Source organism: Emydura macquarii, unplaced genomic scaffold (assembly GCF_026122565.2).
Source record: "Emydura macquarii macquarii isolate MOO-44397 ecotype Brisbane River unplaced genomic scaffold, CSIRO-AGI_Emac_v2 contig_480, whole genome shotgun sequence".
NCBI classification, from domain to species: Eukaryota; Metazoa; Chordata; order Testudines; family Chelidae; genus Emydura; species Emydura macquarii.
The window spans coordinates 6,436,858-6,457,487 of record NW_027130617.1 but is presented as its reverse complement, the minus strand read 5'-3'; the positions used below and the strand labels follow the sequence as shown (position 1 = coordinate 6,457,487).

Below are 20,630 nucleotides of genomic sequence, written 5' to 3'. Positions count from 1 at the left end.
CTGTGCCTCTGAACTGTGGGCTGGAACTATAAGATTTACAGCTAATTACCTGATTTGCACTTGCACTGAGGAGGCTTAGCTTTGAAAATGTAGCCCTTGATGCCACTTGCGTGTACATTTGCTGATAACAGTAGTTAGACATTGGGAAAGTGACTCCATTGGTTCCTCCATGTTAAGATGGGCAAAAGGAGGGAATGACATTTTGTTGTTGCCCACTTGTTCAGCTCTTCTGATTTCAATAACTGTTCGTGATTGCCAAACTGTTATAAAACAAATATTATTACCAAAAAAAAAAAAAAAAAGAAACCAAATACGCTCTATAATAAGTGAGAACAGATGCATATACTTCCACTAAAATGTTGCTCCAGGGATTCTGCAGCTTTTTAAGCTTATTGATCTCCGTTACAAAAAACCCCAACAGGTGCACAATCCTAGTGAAAAATTTCTATAAACAAGGTTCTTATGCGATTTAAGAGACAAATCATTCTTAAACTTAATATTTCTGCACAGTATGCAGTCAAAGCCGGAAAAGAGTGCAAGAGTTATATCAAGGAAATATACAGGAGATGTACTAGAAAAGGTCCACAGTTGGATCCTCATGCTGCAGGCAGTATCACTTACTTGTAATATGACAAAATATATTGCAGTTATAACAACCTATGACTTGCCATCGCGTAATCAGTTTAAGGAATGATATATGCATTGCAGACCGCAAGCTCCCATCTGAACTGAATGACCCATCAAAAATATAAGCTTTGATCACACCAGCTTCTTGCCTCTTTTGTTTACTTTTATCTTTTCCCTTCCACCAATTTGTTCTTCACTGCGAAGGAGCTGTTTCACACTACTCTTCTTCTCCCTTCCTCCACAGGACTAGATTTCCCAGATAGATGCTCTCCAACACCAATTTTCCTGCACCCAGCCCAGTAGTTCAAAATGCTTTGGAAACATTCATGAATTAATTTTCACAACACCCTTAGTGAGGTAGATAAGTATTATTTTGCCCATTTCACAAATGGTGAAACTGGACCAAAGAGACTAAAGCTGAAGTTTTAAATGTGTCCATGAATTCTGAGCACATCAGTATTTAGGGTTCCTGTTTTGGGCACCTAGCATCCAATTTTCAGAAGCACTTATTCCAACAGAAGTTAATGGGAGCAGGGAGTCCTCAGCACCTCTTAAAATCATGTCCTAAGCATCTGAAGCTGTGCCCCTAAAATCTGAGGCACCTAAAATTTGTAGACATTTCAACATTTTAGTGCAAGGACACACAACAGTTAGTGGTGCAGGGTATAGAAACCAGGCATCCCGACTTAATTAATTATGTGTAACCCCTTTAGAGCAGATGCTCCTGTATTACCACACTGAGTCTCTAGGGGACTGGCCCCTGGCCATTACTGTATAGCAGTAATGGCTTTAGAGACTAAGGACTCTATTTCTCAGATCGCTTAGGCTCCAGACCGGAGATGGAACTTGCTAGCAGCACCAGACCAATCATAAACTAGAACTCAGAGACAAAGGGTTGTTTGGTTTTGCTTTCCATTTTGGCTTTTGTTTGGAGATGGAATGTAGCAGAAAGAGAAGCATCACAGCTAGGGAGAGCCCTTCTATTAACCACACTCCTACCCAAGGGAAGATTTTGAGCCCTTTGAGGATTTCTGGAACATTGGACAGTGCTGGTAAGTGATTGATTTTTTATTTCTCCCCATTTACATGACATGAGCCAAGGTTACAAAAGGGTATACCCCTATTACATGGCACAGGTCAGTATCCAGTGACTCAAGTGGCTACTGATATAGTACTAACACTGACAACCTTTCCTCTGAGCGTAGGAAGAGTCTCTTTGGGATAGTGATCAAAAGGCTGTTGGATGTAAAACATATGGAGCTCTTGGAGCCTAAGACTTTGGCAAACAATTGTTACAGTTGTTTGTAATAACTGAGTATGATGTGGATTCTGGCAAAAGTGTAAGATGAAGCCTCTGTCATAGCAGGGCATTTTAGAGGGTACATATGAAGATGGACAGCATAGAACGGGTGATCCCATGTATATATTAGTGGCTCCAGCCACCAGCTACATTATCCATGTCATGAGCAAATTCAGCAAGTTCAATCACACTTCAACTACTGTTACAATTTCTGATTCTGCCTCAGCCTTCATCACAACAAGGCATATGAAGCATTGTAGTGGTCTATAGTGATCAGAAACTTAAAAACCTTTTTAGACAAAAGATTTATCTTCACTGCAGACTTAACTCATATTCAACAATGGGTTTTCCTCATAACACATTATGCATTCACACACCCACATGCCTCTATCTGTGCCATATGGTAAGGCACCCCAAGGCAGACACTAAATTAGCTTCTCCTGCATATTTCTAAGCCACGGTCATTGCAATGAAAATGTTCAGTCAAGGCCAGTCACAACAATTGATAGATAATGGTCTTCTACTCCAGTCCCAAAGGTGCCTGGACAGCCATTCCTGTGTACTATCTTGCAATCTACCTGTGCTCTCTGACCCCTGACCGGAAGTAGTCTACTTTCATATGTTCAGCGTCGTTGATCCCACACTGCGTGTCTTCCTGCAGTTTCTTTAGTTTTGCTCATCTCCGGTGTTTGAGAAATGCCCTGTAAGAAACCCATGTATCAATGTGAAGCCACCAGAACCTTGGTGTGAAACAGCATCAGCTCATTCCATGCTTCCATGTCCACTTAGTGCCGGTCTGTTGTTGTGTTTCTGCTTGTAACTGTAAGCTGCTGCCTCTATCTTCTCTAGGCTGAAAGTCGCCTTTGAAACACCTGCCACTGTCTCTTGGCAGCAGTGTCTGCAGAGGCATGCCAGATAAACACTGTCTCCCTGAAAAGCAGCAGCTGTCAGTCCCAATTATTAGGGTGAGTAGGCTCCATATCTTTGGCATATAACAATGCATCACCCTGCCAGCATGGGTCCTGCTGGGAAATGAATTTAATGGACTTAGATGATCATTTTCTCCCACAGTCCCAAGTTGGCAGACAAGATGACTCACAACAGTCTTCAGTGGTGAGCACCGATTGATACAGTGAGTTGTTGCACTGTGAATCACAGGATACACGTCTAGAAAGCTGTATTGCTTGTCACAGCCAGATGCAAGGCTGGTGCAAATGCCAGGCATGACAGCAGTGTGCTGATATTGACAGTGTGGTCTTATGGTAGTGGGTTAGGCTATAACACAATTGCTTACCCATGGTTACAGGCAGTGAAGACATAGACAAAGAGGGGCGGTAACTTTATACAATAGGCTGTTTCTGTGGTGGTCCTGTGATGAAACAGTGGAATGGTTAAGCAATATACAGGATTTAACCATGCTTGATTCAAAGGTATCTAGAGAGCCTGCAGCTTTATTGGCCAAAATAATAAACCAGAATGGCCTGTTATAGCTAAGATCTTTGGTTTGCTTTCCTCTTATAACTAGATAATATATCAGAGATGAGATACAGAACAGACCTTGCTTAAAATGATTCTCTGGAGGAATGAAGGGCAACCAATGGTACTATAAAAGGAACGTTTGTGGATCTAGGTGAGCCAGGCCTGGCTGAACTGGACCCCAAATGTAAGCACTGTAAAAACTCAAGGTGTCCTGATTTCAGTGTACCATGAGTGTCTTTCAAACACGGTATGAGTCTGATGGTTACACACCCCATTTTATAAGACTTGTAGCAAGTATAACCTAAATGAGACTACAGCCATCCCAGATATGAAGTGAGACCCTAAGGTACTTCATGTGCTTATTACAGGATTGGCTATTAGATGATCCTAATATCAAGGGGTGACTGTCATGCTCCTGTACCAGATATGGACTGGTCACAGAGTTTCCCTATACACCCCAAATGTGTTCATCATTAGATCCTTTAATGCTCTGCAGGGTATAGGTGAGGTTCATTTAAATAAGATATTTTAAACAGAGCCACCTAGTGGCTGAGTAGTATAATACAGATTAGCATGCCATTAACGGTGACCGAATCCCTTTTCTATGTGTATAAAGCAGCATAACATCAAACTATGTGAAGGAACAAGTGCAGTTCTTATGGACTTTTTTCCTTGCAATCCTAGTATCATAAACTATCTGTTGATATAAACGAACCACTGAAAAGCAGACTGTATATTCAGTGTATGTTAAACAATTCTACTGCTGCTTAAGGACGGAGGAAATGGCTATGTGATATATTTTAGGGAATTGTTATGCAGTTCTTGGTATGTCTTGACTTTTTCTGTTTTAATTTACTGGCAGATATTTAAAAAAAAACTTGTGATATGTAAAGTGCTGAGTTTTCCCTGTTATGTATCAGTAAAAGTGCATTATTAGTGGTCATCCTGCTATTCTCTGGCTCCTTGCAATGAGGGTGTCTCCTAACTATTAGGGTTATACAACCATACCGGTGTTTCGGAAGTCCTGTACTTGCTCAGTACATATATAGCCAGTTAATATTAACACAAAAATGACCAGAGGCATAGACAGAAGTGAATCTAGGGATTTATCTTACCTGTAATTCCACTGCACCATCATTGCTTCCTGTGAAAGCACATTCCCTATTTTGATCTGTATGCTTACACCACATCACCGAGCAATGCTGCCAGAAAGAAAGGCTGATCTTATCTGGTTAGCATTTAACCTGGATCCTACAACCATATCAGATCTCCCTGGTGCTTCTATGGGAAATTTTCTCAGAAGCCATCTCCAGCCATTTTGATTTATGATAGCATGTTCTGATTGAAGGGACGTGTTCATACACATAGAAATATATACCAATTAAGTTTGAGGTATACTGGCTGTGTTCAAATGAACCATTATCATGTATTTATTATTTATATTACCATAGTGGCCTAGGAACTGAAGATAAGGATCCCACAGTAAACACCTTGTTCTCAGTTTACTGTGTTTTATATTTCTTAGATTATAAATTGGTAATGTAAAGATCATGCATAAAGCAAAAATATATATATATAGTTTACAAATTCCTTAACCTTCTTCTAGCAAATTCCTCTCATGTGTCCACTGTATGTATAGGAGGTATCTATTATAACTAATTCCAGTATCACATAAGAGATGATGCCTTCCATAACTCCCCACAACATTCCCTACTCTCTGTACATTTATGCCTAGTTGGCTACAGGCCTGGATCTGATCTCCATGTGGAGGCATTTTCCGTGTCAGCCCCTTCACTCATGTCACTATGATACATACTCTGGTTCGGTGACAAAGCTTCTACACTTTGGTCTGAAGTTGCCTCATAGATCTTATTATCTTCGCTTTAATTTTTCTATCACACTCTCAGTAAAAGATATGCATGAGTTTAGATGATGATACATCCTGGTCAACCTACATCAGAAAACCACCCTTAACCACCTTAGCTCTTTTGAAAAACATCCTTTGAGTCATTGGAAGAATCCTGATCTTCTCTGCCCAAGTTAGTGCATACACGATATTGTAACATTAGTTATGGAGACTATTACACTGTTTGGAAATGATGATCTTAACTGATTTTTTTTCATGGGACCCTTTCAAAGAGATGTAGTTGTAGAATCTATTGTCCACTTGCTATACCCACACCTTGCAAGCTAGTTAAACCTATTCCACTGGTCTCTAGACATCTTCTTATCACTTATCTGCTTTCCTTTTCATTTGTACTTTTTTTATATTAATCAGTCCTCTTTATTCCCTTTTTAATTTTTTTAAAGAGTATGTGTTTTTAATTGAATTATGTACATGTAATAGTTTATTTATGAAAAGGTTATAGAAAAGACAAACAAATCATGCCGCTTTTAATCTGGTACATTAAATGGCCACATGATGGCATTAGACACTAGGAAAACAGAATTAGCTTCTCCAGTTCCTAATAGCTCAATATGATCATATTTTCTTTTTATATCACCGTTATAGAAAGACAGAGGCTAAGAAACAACCACAAAAGCTTCTTAGCAAGATATTCACATATTGCTTAATAATTTTTACATCTTAGCTTCCCTCCTCAGTACTACCTCTGGCAAGTCTGCTAGATGCAGGGAGAGATTGTATACATAAATATACTGTACATATACAAACATATATACACAGAAGATAATTTTCAACTCATATTCCAACTGTGTTACATGACCCAGACATAATCTGTCTATTCTGTAACGCTTTCACTGCTGGAAAGTATTAGACAGCATGCACATTAGGGGCCCTGCCACACTGATTAAAAGGGACCTATATCTTTAGAGACTACTTTCTATACAGATGGTTCCACGCATGCGCACACACACACATTAAAATAATATTAGTAATATTGCTAAATCAAGCTCTCAAAAGTTAGGAAATGCCAAAATTAGAGTTGCATGGGCAACCTTAATTTAGCACAGGCTTTATGATACAATCTATAATCACATACTATTTCTTCCACAGGACCCCTGCCCCATTCAGTGCACAGGATGGACAATGCTCATGTAATGAGCATCTATTCAATATTTTATTTTCTTCTCATTATCCAGTGTGTGGCTCCGTGCCTTAATCCCTGCTCTGAAGACAGAATTATTAATTTCCTCACGGGTTTTTCTATGGCACTCATCATTACGGTATCTGAATACTTCACAAACATTAATTAACCACTGATTTGGGGTACCCAATTTAGGATGCCATGGACCTGATTTTCCAGAGTACTTAGCATTATATAGCACTTAAATATACATATATATTCAGTCTCTGTTTCCATTCACTTCAGTTGCAGCTGTGAGTGCTCAGCATTCATGCAAATCTGATCCCAGAGTCTTAAGTTGGGTCCCCAGAAAATGATGGACACACAATTAGCGACCATCTGTGAAAAGTTCTGTTAAGTGACCTGCCTAGCATCATATGGGAACTCTGTGGCAGAAGCAGAGATAGAATCAAATTCTCCAGGGCAACATTCTACTGTTTTAACCGTGAGACTCTCCTTTCTCTTCCTTTAACCCCCTGCCTCCTTCCCTACCCCCTCTCCAACTTCTGCAACAAATAAAGTAAGGGCCCTACAATGACCAGCATCCTTCACTACGTAAGCCTGATTCATCTCCAGAGGAGTTCTATTCTGTATACTGAATGAGGCAGGGATCCGATGGAAAAAACTCTATGCAATCATATAATTAAACTGTATCACAAAGCATATGCACAATGGAGAGGACAGCCTTTATTCTAGCATTTCCTGACTTTTCAATGCTTCACTTTGAACCTTAATAATATTCTTTAGTTTTTGTGAAATTTCCTGTTTAAAAATAAAAACGGAAAAAACAGAAATTCCATCATGTGACATCAGATTGACACCCACATGGTTCATCAGCAGGGTTAGAAGCTTGAGCTACACTGCACAGACCTCTGCCACTTTAGCGAATGGAGCAGCTGATTGTACGTTGGCGTCCTTTAATCTAGACCAAGCCCGAGTCCTGCCACCCCCAGGTGGAAACCCTCGGTTTTGGTTTCTGCCCAGGGTGGTAGGGCTCAGGCTTCAGCCCCGGGCCACAGTGTGTCTAATGCTGGCCCTGGTGACCCCATTAAAATGAGATCACAACCCATTTTGGGGTCCTGACCCCACAGTTTGAGAACCGCTGCAGTAGAGGAATGGTGAGACTCAGGAGTCTTGGGCTCCATTCCAGGCTCAAGAACGATGTGCCTGTGTGTGCACAGACTTTTTTGCCCCTTTCCCCGAAGCTTGACCCCCTTCTCCGCATCCTGTTTCTGTCCCAGTCCTGTCTCACCCACACCAAGCTCCTTATCTCAGTCCCATTCATCTTGCCTCTTGAGTCCCAATCTCCTTAGGTTTCTCATCCCAGTTTCATTCTCCTTCTACAAACAGGCCTAGTCTCCCACTCCAGGCTTGCTGCCCAATCCCAATCTCTCCATCTCCCTGTATCTCAGTCTCCTCCTCCTCCCCCACCCAATACCCATCTCCTTGCCCTGCCAATCCCAGTTTCTCCTTCCACTGGCTCCCATTCCCAGTCTTCCTCCCTGGGCTTCTGATCCAATCTTAGTCACCCCCTCCAACCAACCCTCTCCCTGTTTCCTTGTCCGAGTCTTTTTGCCCCTGAACCTCAGTTTCTTGTCAGATCTCTGTCTCTCCTCTCCTCCTTTCCTCATTCCCTTCCCACCAATTCCTAATTCCAGCCTTCTTGTCCAGACAGTCCCAGTCTCCCCACTCCCTTGAGCTCCACACCCAATCTAGTCCCTCCCAGCCAACAGGCTCCCAGTCCCCCTATTTCCTTCACTAACTCCCAGCCCCCATTTTCCCTTTCATGACTCCCATGCCCAGTCACCTTGCCCAACCAGTCCCATTCTCCCCCTTCCAACTCCCAAACACAGTTTCTCTGCCCCCTTCCAGTCCCAGACTCCTTTGTCTCAATCTCTTTTCCTTCTCCCCAGTCCAGCTCTTGTCCCCTCTACATTGGAGTAGAAAGGAAAGGGTAAAAGGGGAGTTCTTGAGAGCACAGGAAAAACCAGCTCGCTGCTCTCAGTTCTGGTACCCAATCCCACACTAGTCTGTTGCAGTCATTACAGAGAAAGTCCAGCTTTGCCCATTCAGGCCTAGCCTGAAGCACGCACGCTCAGTTGCTCTGAAGACATGGCACATGTGCAGTCCTGTTATATGTGGGAGCGGTGACAGGATGACAGCATGTTCGGTTGCTCTGGGAGGATGGTGCACATGCAGTCAGGTCAGCACTAGGAGCTACAAGAGGCTTGGGTACGCTAAGTCATGATAATATCTTCAGAGATTTTAATTGTTAAAATCAAGTCTCCAATGAGGATTTTCAAAGGTTTGTAACTTGGCCAAATTTGGGAGGATTTTCCCCAAGGATGGCAAAAGACACACCCAGACACTAAGGCCACCCCTTGCCAAATTTCAAGCTCCTGCTCCAACACATGGGAGCACTAGAGCATTTCAAAAAAAGTCTCAATTTTTTAACATGAGCAAAACAATATATTTCCCCCAAATCTTGTTCTCAGAAATAGCTGAACTCTTTTGGTTGGAGCAAAAGAAATCAGCCTGAGACAAACATACAGCATAAGAAATTTCAGTCTAAACACTTAAAGTTTGGCAAAGTAATGAGCAAATGAAAACAGGGTCTTATAATGAGAAGTGTCAAGCAACCTTAATAATAGATGGTGCTACCAGACTAGCCTATAATTATATGTGCCATCACCATTGCGTCTTTGCATCTGAATGCCTAGTAAAGTTTGAGAAGGGAACTAATACATAGCTAAGATCATCTGACAATCAACAAGGACCAGTTTCTCAAAAATACTCACAAGGGTAAGTTATTGAATATATATGCATAAAAAATTGGAGTTTCTGCACCACAGCATTCCTGGGACATGAAGTTCTAACAAATGTTAGACTACAGTAACAAAAACCTTCCATATTTCAGATGCCTGAAACTCTTTAAAAACATCTCACCCAACTCACTGCAAATTTAGCAATGTCGGTTCTTCTAAGGCATGATACCACAAAGCATTTATTTGGAGGAAGTCAGAGGAAGAGGTCAAAACTGAGTTTATAATTTAAAGCTAGTTACATTCTTAATGATGGAGATTCTCCTGTTCCTCCGCAACATAATGCAGCTTCCCAGTTTTGGCACCCTCCAGGTAGACTGTTGGTCCGAATTCTGCCTGCATTCACACTCTTTTTAACCTCATTAAGTTCAGTAGGGCAGAATTTCATATATCAGGACAGATTTTGACCCTACCTCTGCATGTTGTACTTTTTAGTGAACAATCATGTGTCCATACAATAGAATAGCAGCAGGACTATCAATTATTTAGCATGTAATTCTATTAAGAGCTACACAGATGAAATTTAAGGATCTTATATTTTTATGGACCATCTTTTTCAGTATGTTTTGACCACAAATTGGCTCAGTGACCTGAAGGCTCTTGTAGACAATTTAGTGACAAAGCTACAAGAAACACTGGTACATTTTCAACATTTCTTTTTGAGGAAGAAGTTCAAATGGCAAAAGCACAGTTCAGTTTAGTGAAATAATACCAGTTCCTTCCAAAATAGGGCTTTAAAAAAAATCTTAAGGATCGGCATATCTGACAAGTATGCATAAGAATCAAAAGAGCAGAAAGTCTGGGAGAGGCCCAGAACATATTACACCAAAGTGATACTTTTTAAATAAAAACTGGTGCAGAATGATATGTAAAAAAGGGAGAAAACAGGAATTTTTTGGTTTTTAATTTTTACACTTGTTCACTAAGTTAAATTGTGCAGATAAAAATATGGTGGATAAATTTTAAAAGGTATCAACCAACTTACACTTTTTAAAATTCTGTTTGCTATCCCCCTACCTTTCCCTACAAATATTCATAGCAAATTAGTCAAGCTAATGCAGTTAGCTGAAGCTCAATCAATTACATCATCAGCACCTGTGCTGAAAACAATACTAATTATACTTAGTATTTATCTAGCTCATTACATGAACAAATATAATCTAATTAAACCTCACACCTTCCTTGTGAAGTAATCATCATTTGAGTTTATATAGAGAAACTGAAGCAGACAAGTAGTATGACTTCTCCAAAGCCATACAAACAGTCAGTGAGAGAGCTGGGATTTAATTCAAATGTTTCTAATAACATAAGGTTCAGATTTCAAAGGTCAAAGAGCTATTGTCAGGTGACCAGAGTTAAAAGGCACTCACTTTTATTAGCATGCTATCATCCAGATCTCTACATATCATATGTTAATTCACCACTCTACTGTAGGTAAATACTGAAATTGTTTTTAAACTAGTTCCAGAGCGGTAGCTGTGTTAGTCTGTATACAGCAAAAACAATGAGAATTCTGAAGCACTTTAAAGACTAACAAATTTAATTTCAGCAGGCATAAGCTTTTGTGCCCCCACATCGACACTAGTGACAGCATTACTGGTCCTAACCACATCAATCATGCTATAAGGGGCTCATTCACCTGCATATCCACTAATGTTATATATGCCATCATGTGCCAGCAATGCCCCTCTGCCATGTACGTTGCCCAAACTGGACTATCACTTCACAAAAGGATTAATGGACACAAATCAGACAAAAAATAACAACATCCATAAACCAGTCGCAGAACACTTCAGTCTCTCAGAACACTCTGTCTCTGACCTGAAAGTTGCTGTACTTCTACAAAAAAAACTTCAAAAACAGACTTCAAAGAGAAACTGCTGAATTAGAAATTATCTGCAAACTTGACACATTCAAACTGTGTTTAAACAGGGATTTGGAATGGCTATCTCATTACAAGAAGTAATTTGCTCTGATCAAATGGTTGTCATTAGGCCTCAAGTACCCGGCTTTCATCCACCTACTCCATTGTTGTCTATGACTTTGGATATGTATATGTTGCCAATATTTGCTGTATTATTTCTACCAACTGCATCTGAGGAAGTGGGCTGAAGCCCACAAAAACTTATGCTTGCTGAAATTAAATTTGTTAGTCTTTAAAGTGCTACAGAACTCTCATTGTTTTTGTTTTTAAACTAGTTTCAAATAAGCAAATTAAATAGTATATCCCATATTAAATTTTGTGAGTGAGTGTGACTCCCCATACTGACCCTGAGAGGGTAAATTAGGCCAGGTGGGCCTAATTAATCAATTAAGCAGCAAGTAGGGGAGAGATGTAGGCAACAAGGAGGCCACCAATTAGAAGTAGGCTCAGCTGTGCCAGAACAGAGGACCTGTATAAAGCTGTGACTAGCAGACAGGTTTGTTAGGAAGAAGTCTTTAATTGTGTCTTCTGAGGGGGCTAGTGAGCCCCCACAGTAGGAGCTTACTGGCTTGAAGAAGCCTAGAGAAGCAGCTAGATGGACTAAGGTAGTACAGATCTTGGCTGTATGTTATAGGGACCTGGGATCAGAACCCAGTGTAGAAGATGGGTCTGAGTTCCTATACTAGCTGCTGGGTAGTTAGAGATGTCAGCTAGAGAGCTGGTTTGGAAGGATTGTGATTTCTCTTGGAAGGGGAGGAACTTAGTGATCTGGCCTGAGGGTCAAGCCATAAACTGGAACCTGCCCCTCTGACAGCAGCAAGAGAGACTGCAGACTAAGAAAAGAAGACCAATAGAGAGAGCGCTGAGGAGGGTGCAGAGCTGATCCCCAGAATGGCTGGGAGGTGGTGCCATGATCAGTGAGAGAGTTCTGTCCCAGTGAGGAAATCATGTGTTTACAGTAAATGTAGAATATTTTTTTTGAAAACAAAATGTAACAGAAAAATCTATTAGCGAAGTATGTGTTTGTGATGTTGGTAGACCAGGTGCTAGCTTATGCTAAGGTCCCCCATGTGCCAACTGGACACTGACAGATAAGTGGCTGGAATCTGTCTGGCTCATTTGAGGATTAATATGGCTAGGATAGGTATTAGGATTATGCAAAAGTGTTCAGATTCTATTGAATGCTTGTGTTGCTCCATGTGTTAATCTTACTTGTCATATCCATTTTCCCCATAGTAATATCTGAGTAGTTGCATTGTGAGCCTCTGTGACTGTATGAATCTCCACACAGGAGAGGGATGTTAATTAGTGTGAAGAGCTGCATGGCCCCCTCCCCGATACACCACTGCAGGGGCAGCTGTGGCCACAGAGAATCCAACTGAGTTGTATGCTGGGGGAGGCCAAAGTAGCTTAACTCCCACCCCCTTTCTCTAATGCAAAGGGAATTCTTGGATCTTGTCTCCCAAAAGTGCCTTCCTATGACTATTGATGTGGGAGAGAGTCATGAGGGCAGGGATACTAACTTGCGTGAGCCTTTTTAAAACAATATCTGATATAAGCCTAATGCAGGCGCAAAAGGATTCTTTGGAATTTTCACTGTGTGTAAATGAGAGGAGATGAGAAAATTCATTAGCAAGGAGGGTCTGGTCCAAAAACCCTCCAAAGTCAGTGGGCATCTTTTTTCCTCAACTTCAACAGGTTTTAGGTCAGGCTCTAAATGAACATAATCAGATGACCTTAAATACACTAACAAGGAGACACAACTGCAAGAGTATTAATCGGGTATTGATGTCTGGGATAAACTGAGGCAGGAATATCTAACAAGGTAATGATTTCTTATACCTAGTATCACACTGCCTAAAGAACTACCAAACGGTTATCTTGGGTTACACGCTGATCAGCTGAGAGGGAGATGAGAGGCCAATCAGGAGAGAGAAACTGAAACCAATATAGGATAGGTCACAGAGAGCACTGAAAATGAAGGTAAGTAGCTTATGTTTGCTGTGAAAGAAAGGGAGCCAATGGATGGGTGCAAATACGGGGTGTGATATGGTCAAAGCGATGGCTTAGGTAAATATTTTTGTAGCAGCTTTCTGAATGTGTATGAGCAGGGCAAAACTGCATTTGTCAAGGCCAGAGAAAATGATGTTGCAGTAATCAAGAAACAAACTGATGAGGGCCTGGACAAGAGCTTTAGCTGTATCGATGAATAGGAAAGGCCTTATCTTATAGATGTAATGCAAAAAGAATAGGCAAGACTTAGATGTTGCCTGGATATGAGGATTTATGGAGAAGTCTGAGCCCCATGTGACACCCAGGTTATGGGCCTGAGTGAGCATAATGGTGGTGTTGAGTTAACAGGAAGCAGGGGCGGGTTGTTCTTGGTGGTTTTTGTCAGATCTGTTTTAGCCACATCAAGCTTGAGCTGCCTGTTAAACTTCCAGTGGTAGATGTCAGAGACAGGTCAAGATCTGTTTTCCTAAACCCCATGCAGGCTTGGAAAAATCTCCACTGCAATTCCTGTTGACTTCAAATGTGCCGAAAGGTGTATCTAATGGAAGAAGCTGGTTCTTTACTACTCATGTGAGATTACAAATACTGGAATCTTGCATTAAAAACTCAACATGTTTATACTTGGATTTTATTTAAAATTTCATTACAGATGTGGACTGAGGCCAATCCTGCAGAAGGCTGAGCTCTTTAAACTTCCTTTGGTACCACTGGAATTTGAGGATGGTCACCACCTTTCAGAAGATCCTTGGCACTTTGCAGAATCAGACCCACAGTGACTTCTGCTGTATGTCCAGTAATAGCTAGCTGCTTTTCCTTCTTTCATTGAAAATGTGCTAGATATTTGTTTTGTCCTAGATGAAGGATAATGTCTCCATAAGTATATTTGTCTAGATGCTATATTTACTGAGATGTTTTCAGTTTGAAAACCTGTGTAGAAATATCTGCTTTATGCCTTCATCTTTTTAGGGTTCAAAATGGTTCTACTACAAACATGCCATTTCCTCCTGCTCTTTTGGGAGGATTATATGAAAAAGTTGTTTTAATTGCTCTGTTTTAGAACTTGTTACTAAAATCTTACATTTAATGGCAAACTTTAAAATACATTCATAATTTGAGAGCTTAAGAAGCTTATTTTTTTTAAAATTAAGGAAAATATTGTATGCAAACAAACTCCAACTTTTTAAATTAGTTTTATCCTCTTACTTAAAAACTGGTATCTTACTATTTTATGTTATAAAAATAAACTTAATTTGAATAACAGAATTAAAAACATGAATTTTACAAATGTTTGTTTACACAATCTCTCCCAGTAGCTAAATAGTCACTTTCCTGTAGTGATGAAAGCATACATATACCACCCTAAGTGCTTTAACTACCACAGGATCTGTTGACTGCTCTGTTGCTTTGTGTGCACTGTGAAATCTCAATGAATATTTCCATTTTCTATTCTTACTAGCTTTGTTACCTACTTCACTTGGCAACATACTGCCTTTGCAAACATAAAAAGCAATAAATAGTCCACTACAGAGACTGTAAAGTGAGAAGTAGGGTTTTTTTTATAGTCATAGGCGGTGAAAATAGACTGACCTTCCCTAGCTGCAAGACTGACCTTTTCTGTGGCATCAGTTAACAGATCAGCAGTGAGATGCTTGTAGCATGCAATCTGGCTATTTTGTTGCAATGTTGGGCTGCTCAGGCAGTGGTCAAAGAGGCTAAGTGACAGTGTTAGGTTATGGTACTCTTCATGTTTTTAAAACAAAAAAAACCCGGAGTCTGAAGACCTATACATATCAAAGTACTATGGAGTAAATTGCCTTTACAGAAGAATTCTGCAGTTTCCAAAGGCAAGCTATATCCTACATCTAGGAGCCATTTCACATTTTCTTTTCTTACGTTTTGGCTAAAGACAGATCCTTACACTTTGCAATCTTGTTTACTTGTGGTGTGTCTATATAATACACTTATATTCCAACTGATCTTTTTACCCTAGAGGATAGCAGAAAAATTGGAATAAATGAATGAGTTTGTCCAGGGGAAGCAGGGTGCACTATGAGAGTGTTTACCCCTGGGTCCTTCTACTGTCCTCTTATGGGTGCATGCTGCATTATGCTCTTTTTCTGACTGAAGAGTTCAGCACAGAGGAGTATTGTACAGAAGGATTAGGGCTTTGATAAAAGACATAGGGGGCTTTGAAACAGCTTTAAAGGAAGCTACTTTTAACTGAAGTTTAACTATCATTTTGCTATTTAAATGGACACTATATCAGAATGTTGCTTTAATCACAGCTGCTCTATAAGGGGGTGGGGCTGCTTTTAATTAGTACCGATAGAATAACAGGCATACATATAATGCAGAGGGCTAAGTTGATTGCTACTAATTTTGCTACAGTAACAAAGTTTAAGTAGGCCTCAGAAAGGAATGGATAAGATTAGCATTGCATCCCCCCTCCCTGAACGCTCTGAGGTGGAGTGAGCAGGGCCGGGGCGAGGGATCTTTGAGTGAAGTAGATACTTTCTGAGAACAGTGGGGAATGAGTACACCGCTGTTAAGGCCCGCAGCTGATTAAAACTGTATGCTGGGGTAACGTCTCCTAAACTGTTAAAGGGACGCTGATGGGCCATAGCGTGATAGGTGAGCCCCCTAAAAGCTAGTGTGATAGTCCTTATGCAGCCAAACCCAAAATCGTTTATTTGTTTAAATAAATGCTGCAGCAGCTGGGGCCCAGCCTTTCCCCAGGATCCCTTTCCTAGCTGCAGCTGGGACGTGGATTCACTGCTGCAGGCTCTCATTTATGACGATCTCGCATCGCTCTCCCTTCTCCATTTCTCCAGGCAGCTGTCCGGCCGCCCCGCCCAGATACACACACACACTCCACTCCACTCCACTCCCCGCGGTGCGCTTAGGTGCATCCCTCCCTCTGCGCGCGTCTCTCTCGCGGGAGCTCCGCCGCTCCCCCCGCCCTGTCCGTGTCCGGCGGCTGCGGAACCAATAAAGTTGCTGCAAGGCGGGAGGGGAGGCTCCGGCGGGCGGTGAGTGTCCGCCCGCCCCGCTCCCAGGCCCGCAGCAGGCAGAGGCGCCCCCCGCTCCGCCCGGCTCCCGCTGCTGTGCTGTGCTCCGCCCGCCGTGAGTAGCCCCGCGCCCGGCAGCTATTTATACAGCCCCCGGCCTGGCCCAGGGCGCATTGTGCAGGGAGAGTGACAGGCGCAGCCCCTGCACCTGCCCTGGCAGTAGCAGCGGCCGCGCAGCGCATCCCGACGCCGCCTGCCTGCCTGCCTGCGGCCCGCTCCTGCGCGCCGGGACTTGACCCCTCCCCCCCCCTCCGGCTCCCCGGCCTGCCTCCCTCCCTCCCCGCTTCTCCGCAGGGCGCTCTGGCCGGGGCAATGTAAGTGGGCTCCCCCGGGCGGAGGGGGGAAGCCGGCTCCTTCCTGATTTCGTGGCTGCTGACTGGGGGGGGGGGCTTGTTTTTGTAGGGGCCGCTCCTGTGTTTCCGCAATTAAGTGTCCCCCCTGGACGGAGGTCCAGGCACCAGGCAGCACCAATGGCCCCCAGTGACCAGACTCGCGTGTTGCTCCTCAACGCGATGGAAAAGCTGGAGAAGACGCTCTTCAGGCTTGAGCAAGGTCAGTGCTGACATCGTGTCACGGGCCTGTTACCCGCTGCCTTGGCTAGTGACTGGGCAGAGAGTCTAGGCAGCTCCTCTGTGAGAGAGAATTGAAATGAATGAATGAAGATGATCACGGTGAGCTGTCTTTTATCCCTCACCTGTCATGTCTCACTCACTCTCACACACACACACACACACAGTGTGTTCGTGTTCTGACACCTGCACGCGCACACACACACGCACACTCTGTGTTCGGGTTAGTTGGTGTCCTCTGCTGCTGTTGTGTTCTTTGTAACTCTGTTGTTGTTGTTTGTTTCTATGAGGATAATTTTAGAGACCCCAGTCATGGATCACTGTGGGTTGTAAAATGCTTTCAAGCTGAAAGGAAACTGTACAAATAAGCAAAATCAATATTCCTATTCAATATGAGTCTAGTTTAAGACAGCACCTGTACGATGGTTGAACTATAGCAGTCCCATATCCACCACTGCTTCAGTCCTTATCTTTGCTATTTATAGAAGTCTTCATAATCCGACTTTTGTTATGCAGTACTAAATCTGTTATATACAAATGCCATGTCTTAATCATAGGAATATGAAATATATTGATGCCTACAATCCTTTTTTTGGTCACAGGTAAGATTTGGAAAGACAGGTTTGCATGCTAAATTTATTACAGCATTGCTGTAATTTATAATTATTTCTCATCTTAGTAAGCACTTGATGGTATTTTTATTTTTAAGTATACCTGTTAACCTGTTAGTGAAGTTGTATTTGGACCAGTATTACTTTAGTCAGCAAACTCAGCCCATAAACTGTTTAAGAAGAAAATGTTATCTGTTGTCTTTATTCTTTCTTGCATGCTGTTTCTTTTTTTTTTTTTTTTTTTTTTTTTTTTTTAAAAAAACAGGCAACAGTAAAAGTTCTTTTAACTTTCACCAGGAAGATTTAAAAAATATTGTCTAAGAATGGTTGATTTATGAACTTACTTTCTAAATACCTTCAGAATAGCAAAACTTTTTTTTTGCCCTTCTCTAGAACCAGAAGTTTGCTTAAATACTTTGATTTCAGAATTTGCTGAATGATTAGTATGTGGACTTACCAGAAACTTTTATCATTAATGAACAAAGTGCAGAGTCAGTTCTGACCTCCATTATTAACTTTTTTCTAGGCTATTTAAGCTTTGTTTGGGGGCTGTTGAGGATTTGAAAGCCATACATTTCAAATGGCCTGAAGTGACAGCTATTTGAGGCAGAGCATAGCTAATGTAGGCAAAGCATTCCTGGTATCAGTACTGTTACTATAGGAAATAAGATATCAAAGGCAAATAACCCTGTGCTCTGATCTAATTTTAGCAGACTCAGTAACCAACTGTCAAGATTAGTGAGGAGAAATTGCCTGAACTTTCTAAGTGTGATTTTTCTGTACAATTTTTGCAACCAAATTAGCTAGGTTTTTAGTTTATAGGCACCCAAATCCTGAAACTGTTGATAAGCCTTTGCATTATTATGTACTTGAAGGATGTGTGTTTCTTTTTTATGTTTAATGGATGATAGTGTAGTAACAGATAGTGTAAACTTCTTTGGTATGAGTGATTTAAATATATTTGGCCGAAATCTGATATTTGTTCATGCTGGGCACAATTCCACTTGTTGAGCAACTTTTTTATTTAATCAGGATAGTGTGATTCAACTGTTTAACTTTTTTACAAGTTACAGCACAGTTTTAAACTCTTTTTCTAATCCATGATTGGTTTACCTCCTCTTTAAACTATGTGCAAAACTTTCTTACCAGGAAGACAGAACAGCGAGTATTTTGCTTTTAAACTGAAGAATGAATAAAAAAGCTTATTTTTAAAAGGTCGTGGATTCTGAGTCCTGCAGCTGACTGTCTATTGAAGTCACTGTGGCTCTGCAAGGGTGCATGACTGCGTGTGGATATAGTCATTTGCAAGATTGGGGCCTCAATCAACAATGGCTATTACCTTGCAAGTGCTTACATCGGTCTAATTTTACTCACGTGAGGAAACCATGCTTTTAAGACCACAGTCTGATTCATTCAGGCACACACTTGCACTGAGATCTGGTGGCTTAAATGAGATTCCATGTGGGCAAGTTGTTCACCTGAGTGGGTCAGATTACAGGATTGCGGACAAATGTTTCCATTTTAGAGTTTAAAGCCTCAGTCTTCCAATTTACAATTTGTCGTGCTGCTGCACCATGGAAGTCAGTGAGGCTCCATGCAAAGGTAGCTGTCCAAGCTGTAAATTGCAGGCTTCTGTCCGTGACTTCATTTACATTTTCAAAACTGTAAAGGTTTTAGGGTTTGTTTAGCTGGAATATTCCATGAAATGTGAAAATATTTTAGATATTTTTACAAGTCTGGTTTTCCATTTTTCGCAAAGAGATATCTTCTTAGTTCAGTTAAATTTAAAGCATGTCTGTCAACTTCGAACCTTGTCAGTTTAAAAAAAATTAAGAAGTAAAAAGTAAATTCAAGCGCTATATATTCCCAAATTCCTGTGCCAGTGTATGTGGTCTGAGAATCCTATTTCCCTATTGTGTTTTTATATTTAATTTTTTTTTCTTTCTCTGTTGCTTTGTGAAAAATTCACATAAATAGAAGAAACTGACTAGACAGAAAATGCTGCTAAACCTGCAAAGAGAAACCGACTAGAGAAAAATAGCTTTCTTCCCCCACTCTATTTTCCAGGTGTCAATTATAGTAACATTGAGTATTACAAGTTTAAAAAAAAAAATACTTAAAGTATGGGGGTTTAAGTTGACATTGTCCCTTTTAAATTAAAAAATGTTTGTGTACTGTCTGTATATATTACCTATTAAAAATGAAGTCACTGTTTAGTTACTAATACTCCTGTTACATCACAATTCTTCTAAAACTACAATGAATAACTCTTTCCAGACCTTTTTAGTTAATGTATTTTATTTGAGCAGAAATAGAGTGCTCTGAAGAGGGATATTTAATTATTATTATTAGTAGTAGTAGTTAATTATTTGTTTTAGGGTTCTGGTTGGTGTTGAATAGTAACAATATCAGAGAAGCAAAAATAATTATTACAGCATCATTACCTCTTGTTAAGAAATGACAATAAAAGAAAAACTTTTTCACAACTGCATACCCAACACACCTATTTAGAATTACAGTATGCACCTATTAATTTAAAATCTTGTATTGTGAATCACAATAATAAATCAAAATATTTAGTCTTCAATTTTTAATAAATGAGATTTTTTTAAAAAAAAAAATAACTCTTTTCTGTTGAGGTTTTGAACTGCAATTCCGACTGGGCCCAACGTTACAAGGCAAGCATGTTACAGTGTACTCTAATTACCCAGCTTCTGGAGAATTATTTAATCGCCACAAGTTCTGGGCACTGTCATGGCACAATCCAACTGGAAGAGAAGATGATTCTGACAAATATTGTAAACTGGATCTCCAAATTTCTGGATCATACCAGTATTATTTTAGTCATGAGTAAGTGAAGCTTCTTACATATTGAAAACTGCAGTCTTCCCCTCACTTCTCCATGTATCTGTCTTGACCTAGGAAGTAGGGATGTAAAAATTTGTTTAATTAACAATCCAGTTAAACTTCTAAAAATAGAATGTTTAAATGGTTAAATGCACATGGGGTGGGAGGTCTGTGCTGGCAGCCCATGCTTGGCAGGGAGGAGCTGAGCCCAGGGTGGCTCCTCCCCCCCCCATGAGTGCAGAGCCGCAGCTGGGCAGCTCTTGCTTGGGAGGAGCTGCGCTGGG

The 20,630-nt window shown here is 41.0% G+C and overlaps 1 protein-coding gene across 3 annotated transcripts in view; it reads left to right on the top strand.

The window, feature by feature from the left end:
* Positions 1 to 11,727: 11,727 nt before the first annotated feature.
* The window catches only part of AGL (amylo-alpha-1, 6-glucosidase, 4-alpha-glucanotransferase), a 65,169-nt gene continuing 56,266 nt past the window's right edge, over positions 11,728 to 20,630 (top strand). For 2 of the 3 annotated variants that reach the window (XM_067538385.1, XM_067538386.1), the window contains exons 1-5: positions 11,728 to 11,843; positions 13,085 to 13,221; positions 13,901 to 16,374; positions 16,722 to 16,871; positions 20,139 to 20,349. In XM_067538385.1, the coding sequence (XP_067394486.1) occupies positions 16,790 to 16,871; positions 20,139 to 20,349 (293 nt within the window). In that variant the 5' untranslated portion in view covers positions 11,728 to 11,843; positions 13,085 to 13,221; positions 13,901 to 16,374; positions 16,722 to 16,789. Of the gene's footprint in view, positions 11,844 to 12,936; positions 13,064 to 13,084; positions 13,222 to 13,900; positions 16,375 to 16,721; positions 16,872 to 20,138; positions 20,350 to 20,630 lie in introns of all 3 variants that reach the window. The other variant, XM_067538387.1, reaches the window with a different exon arrangement.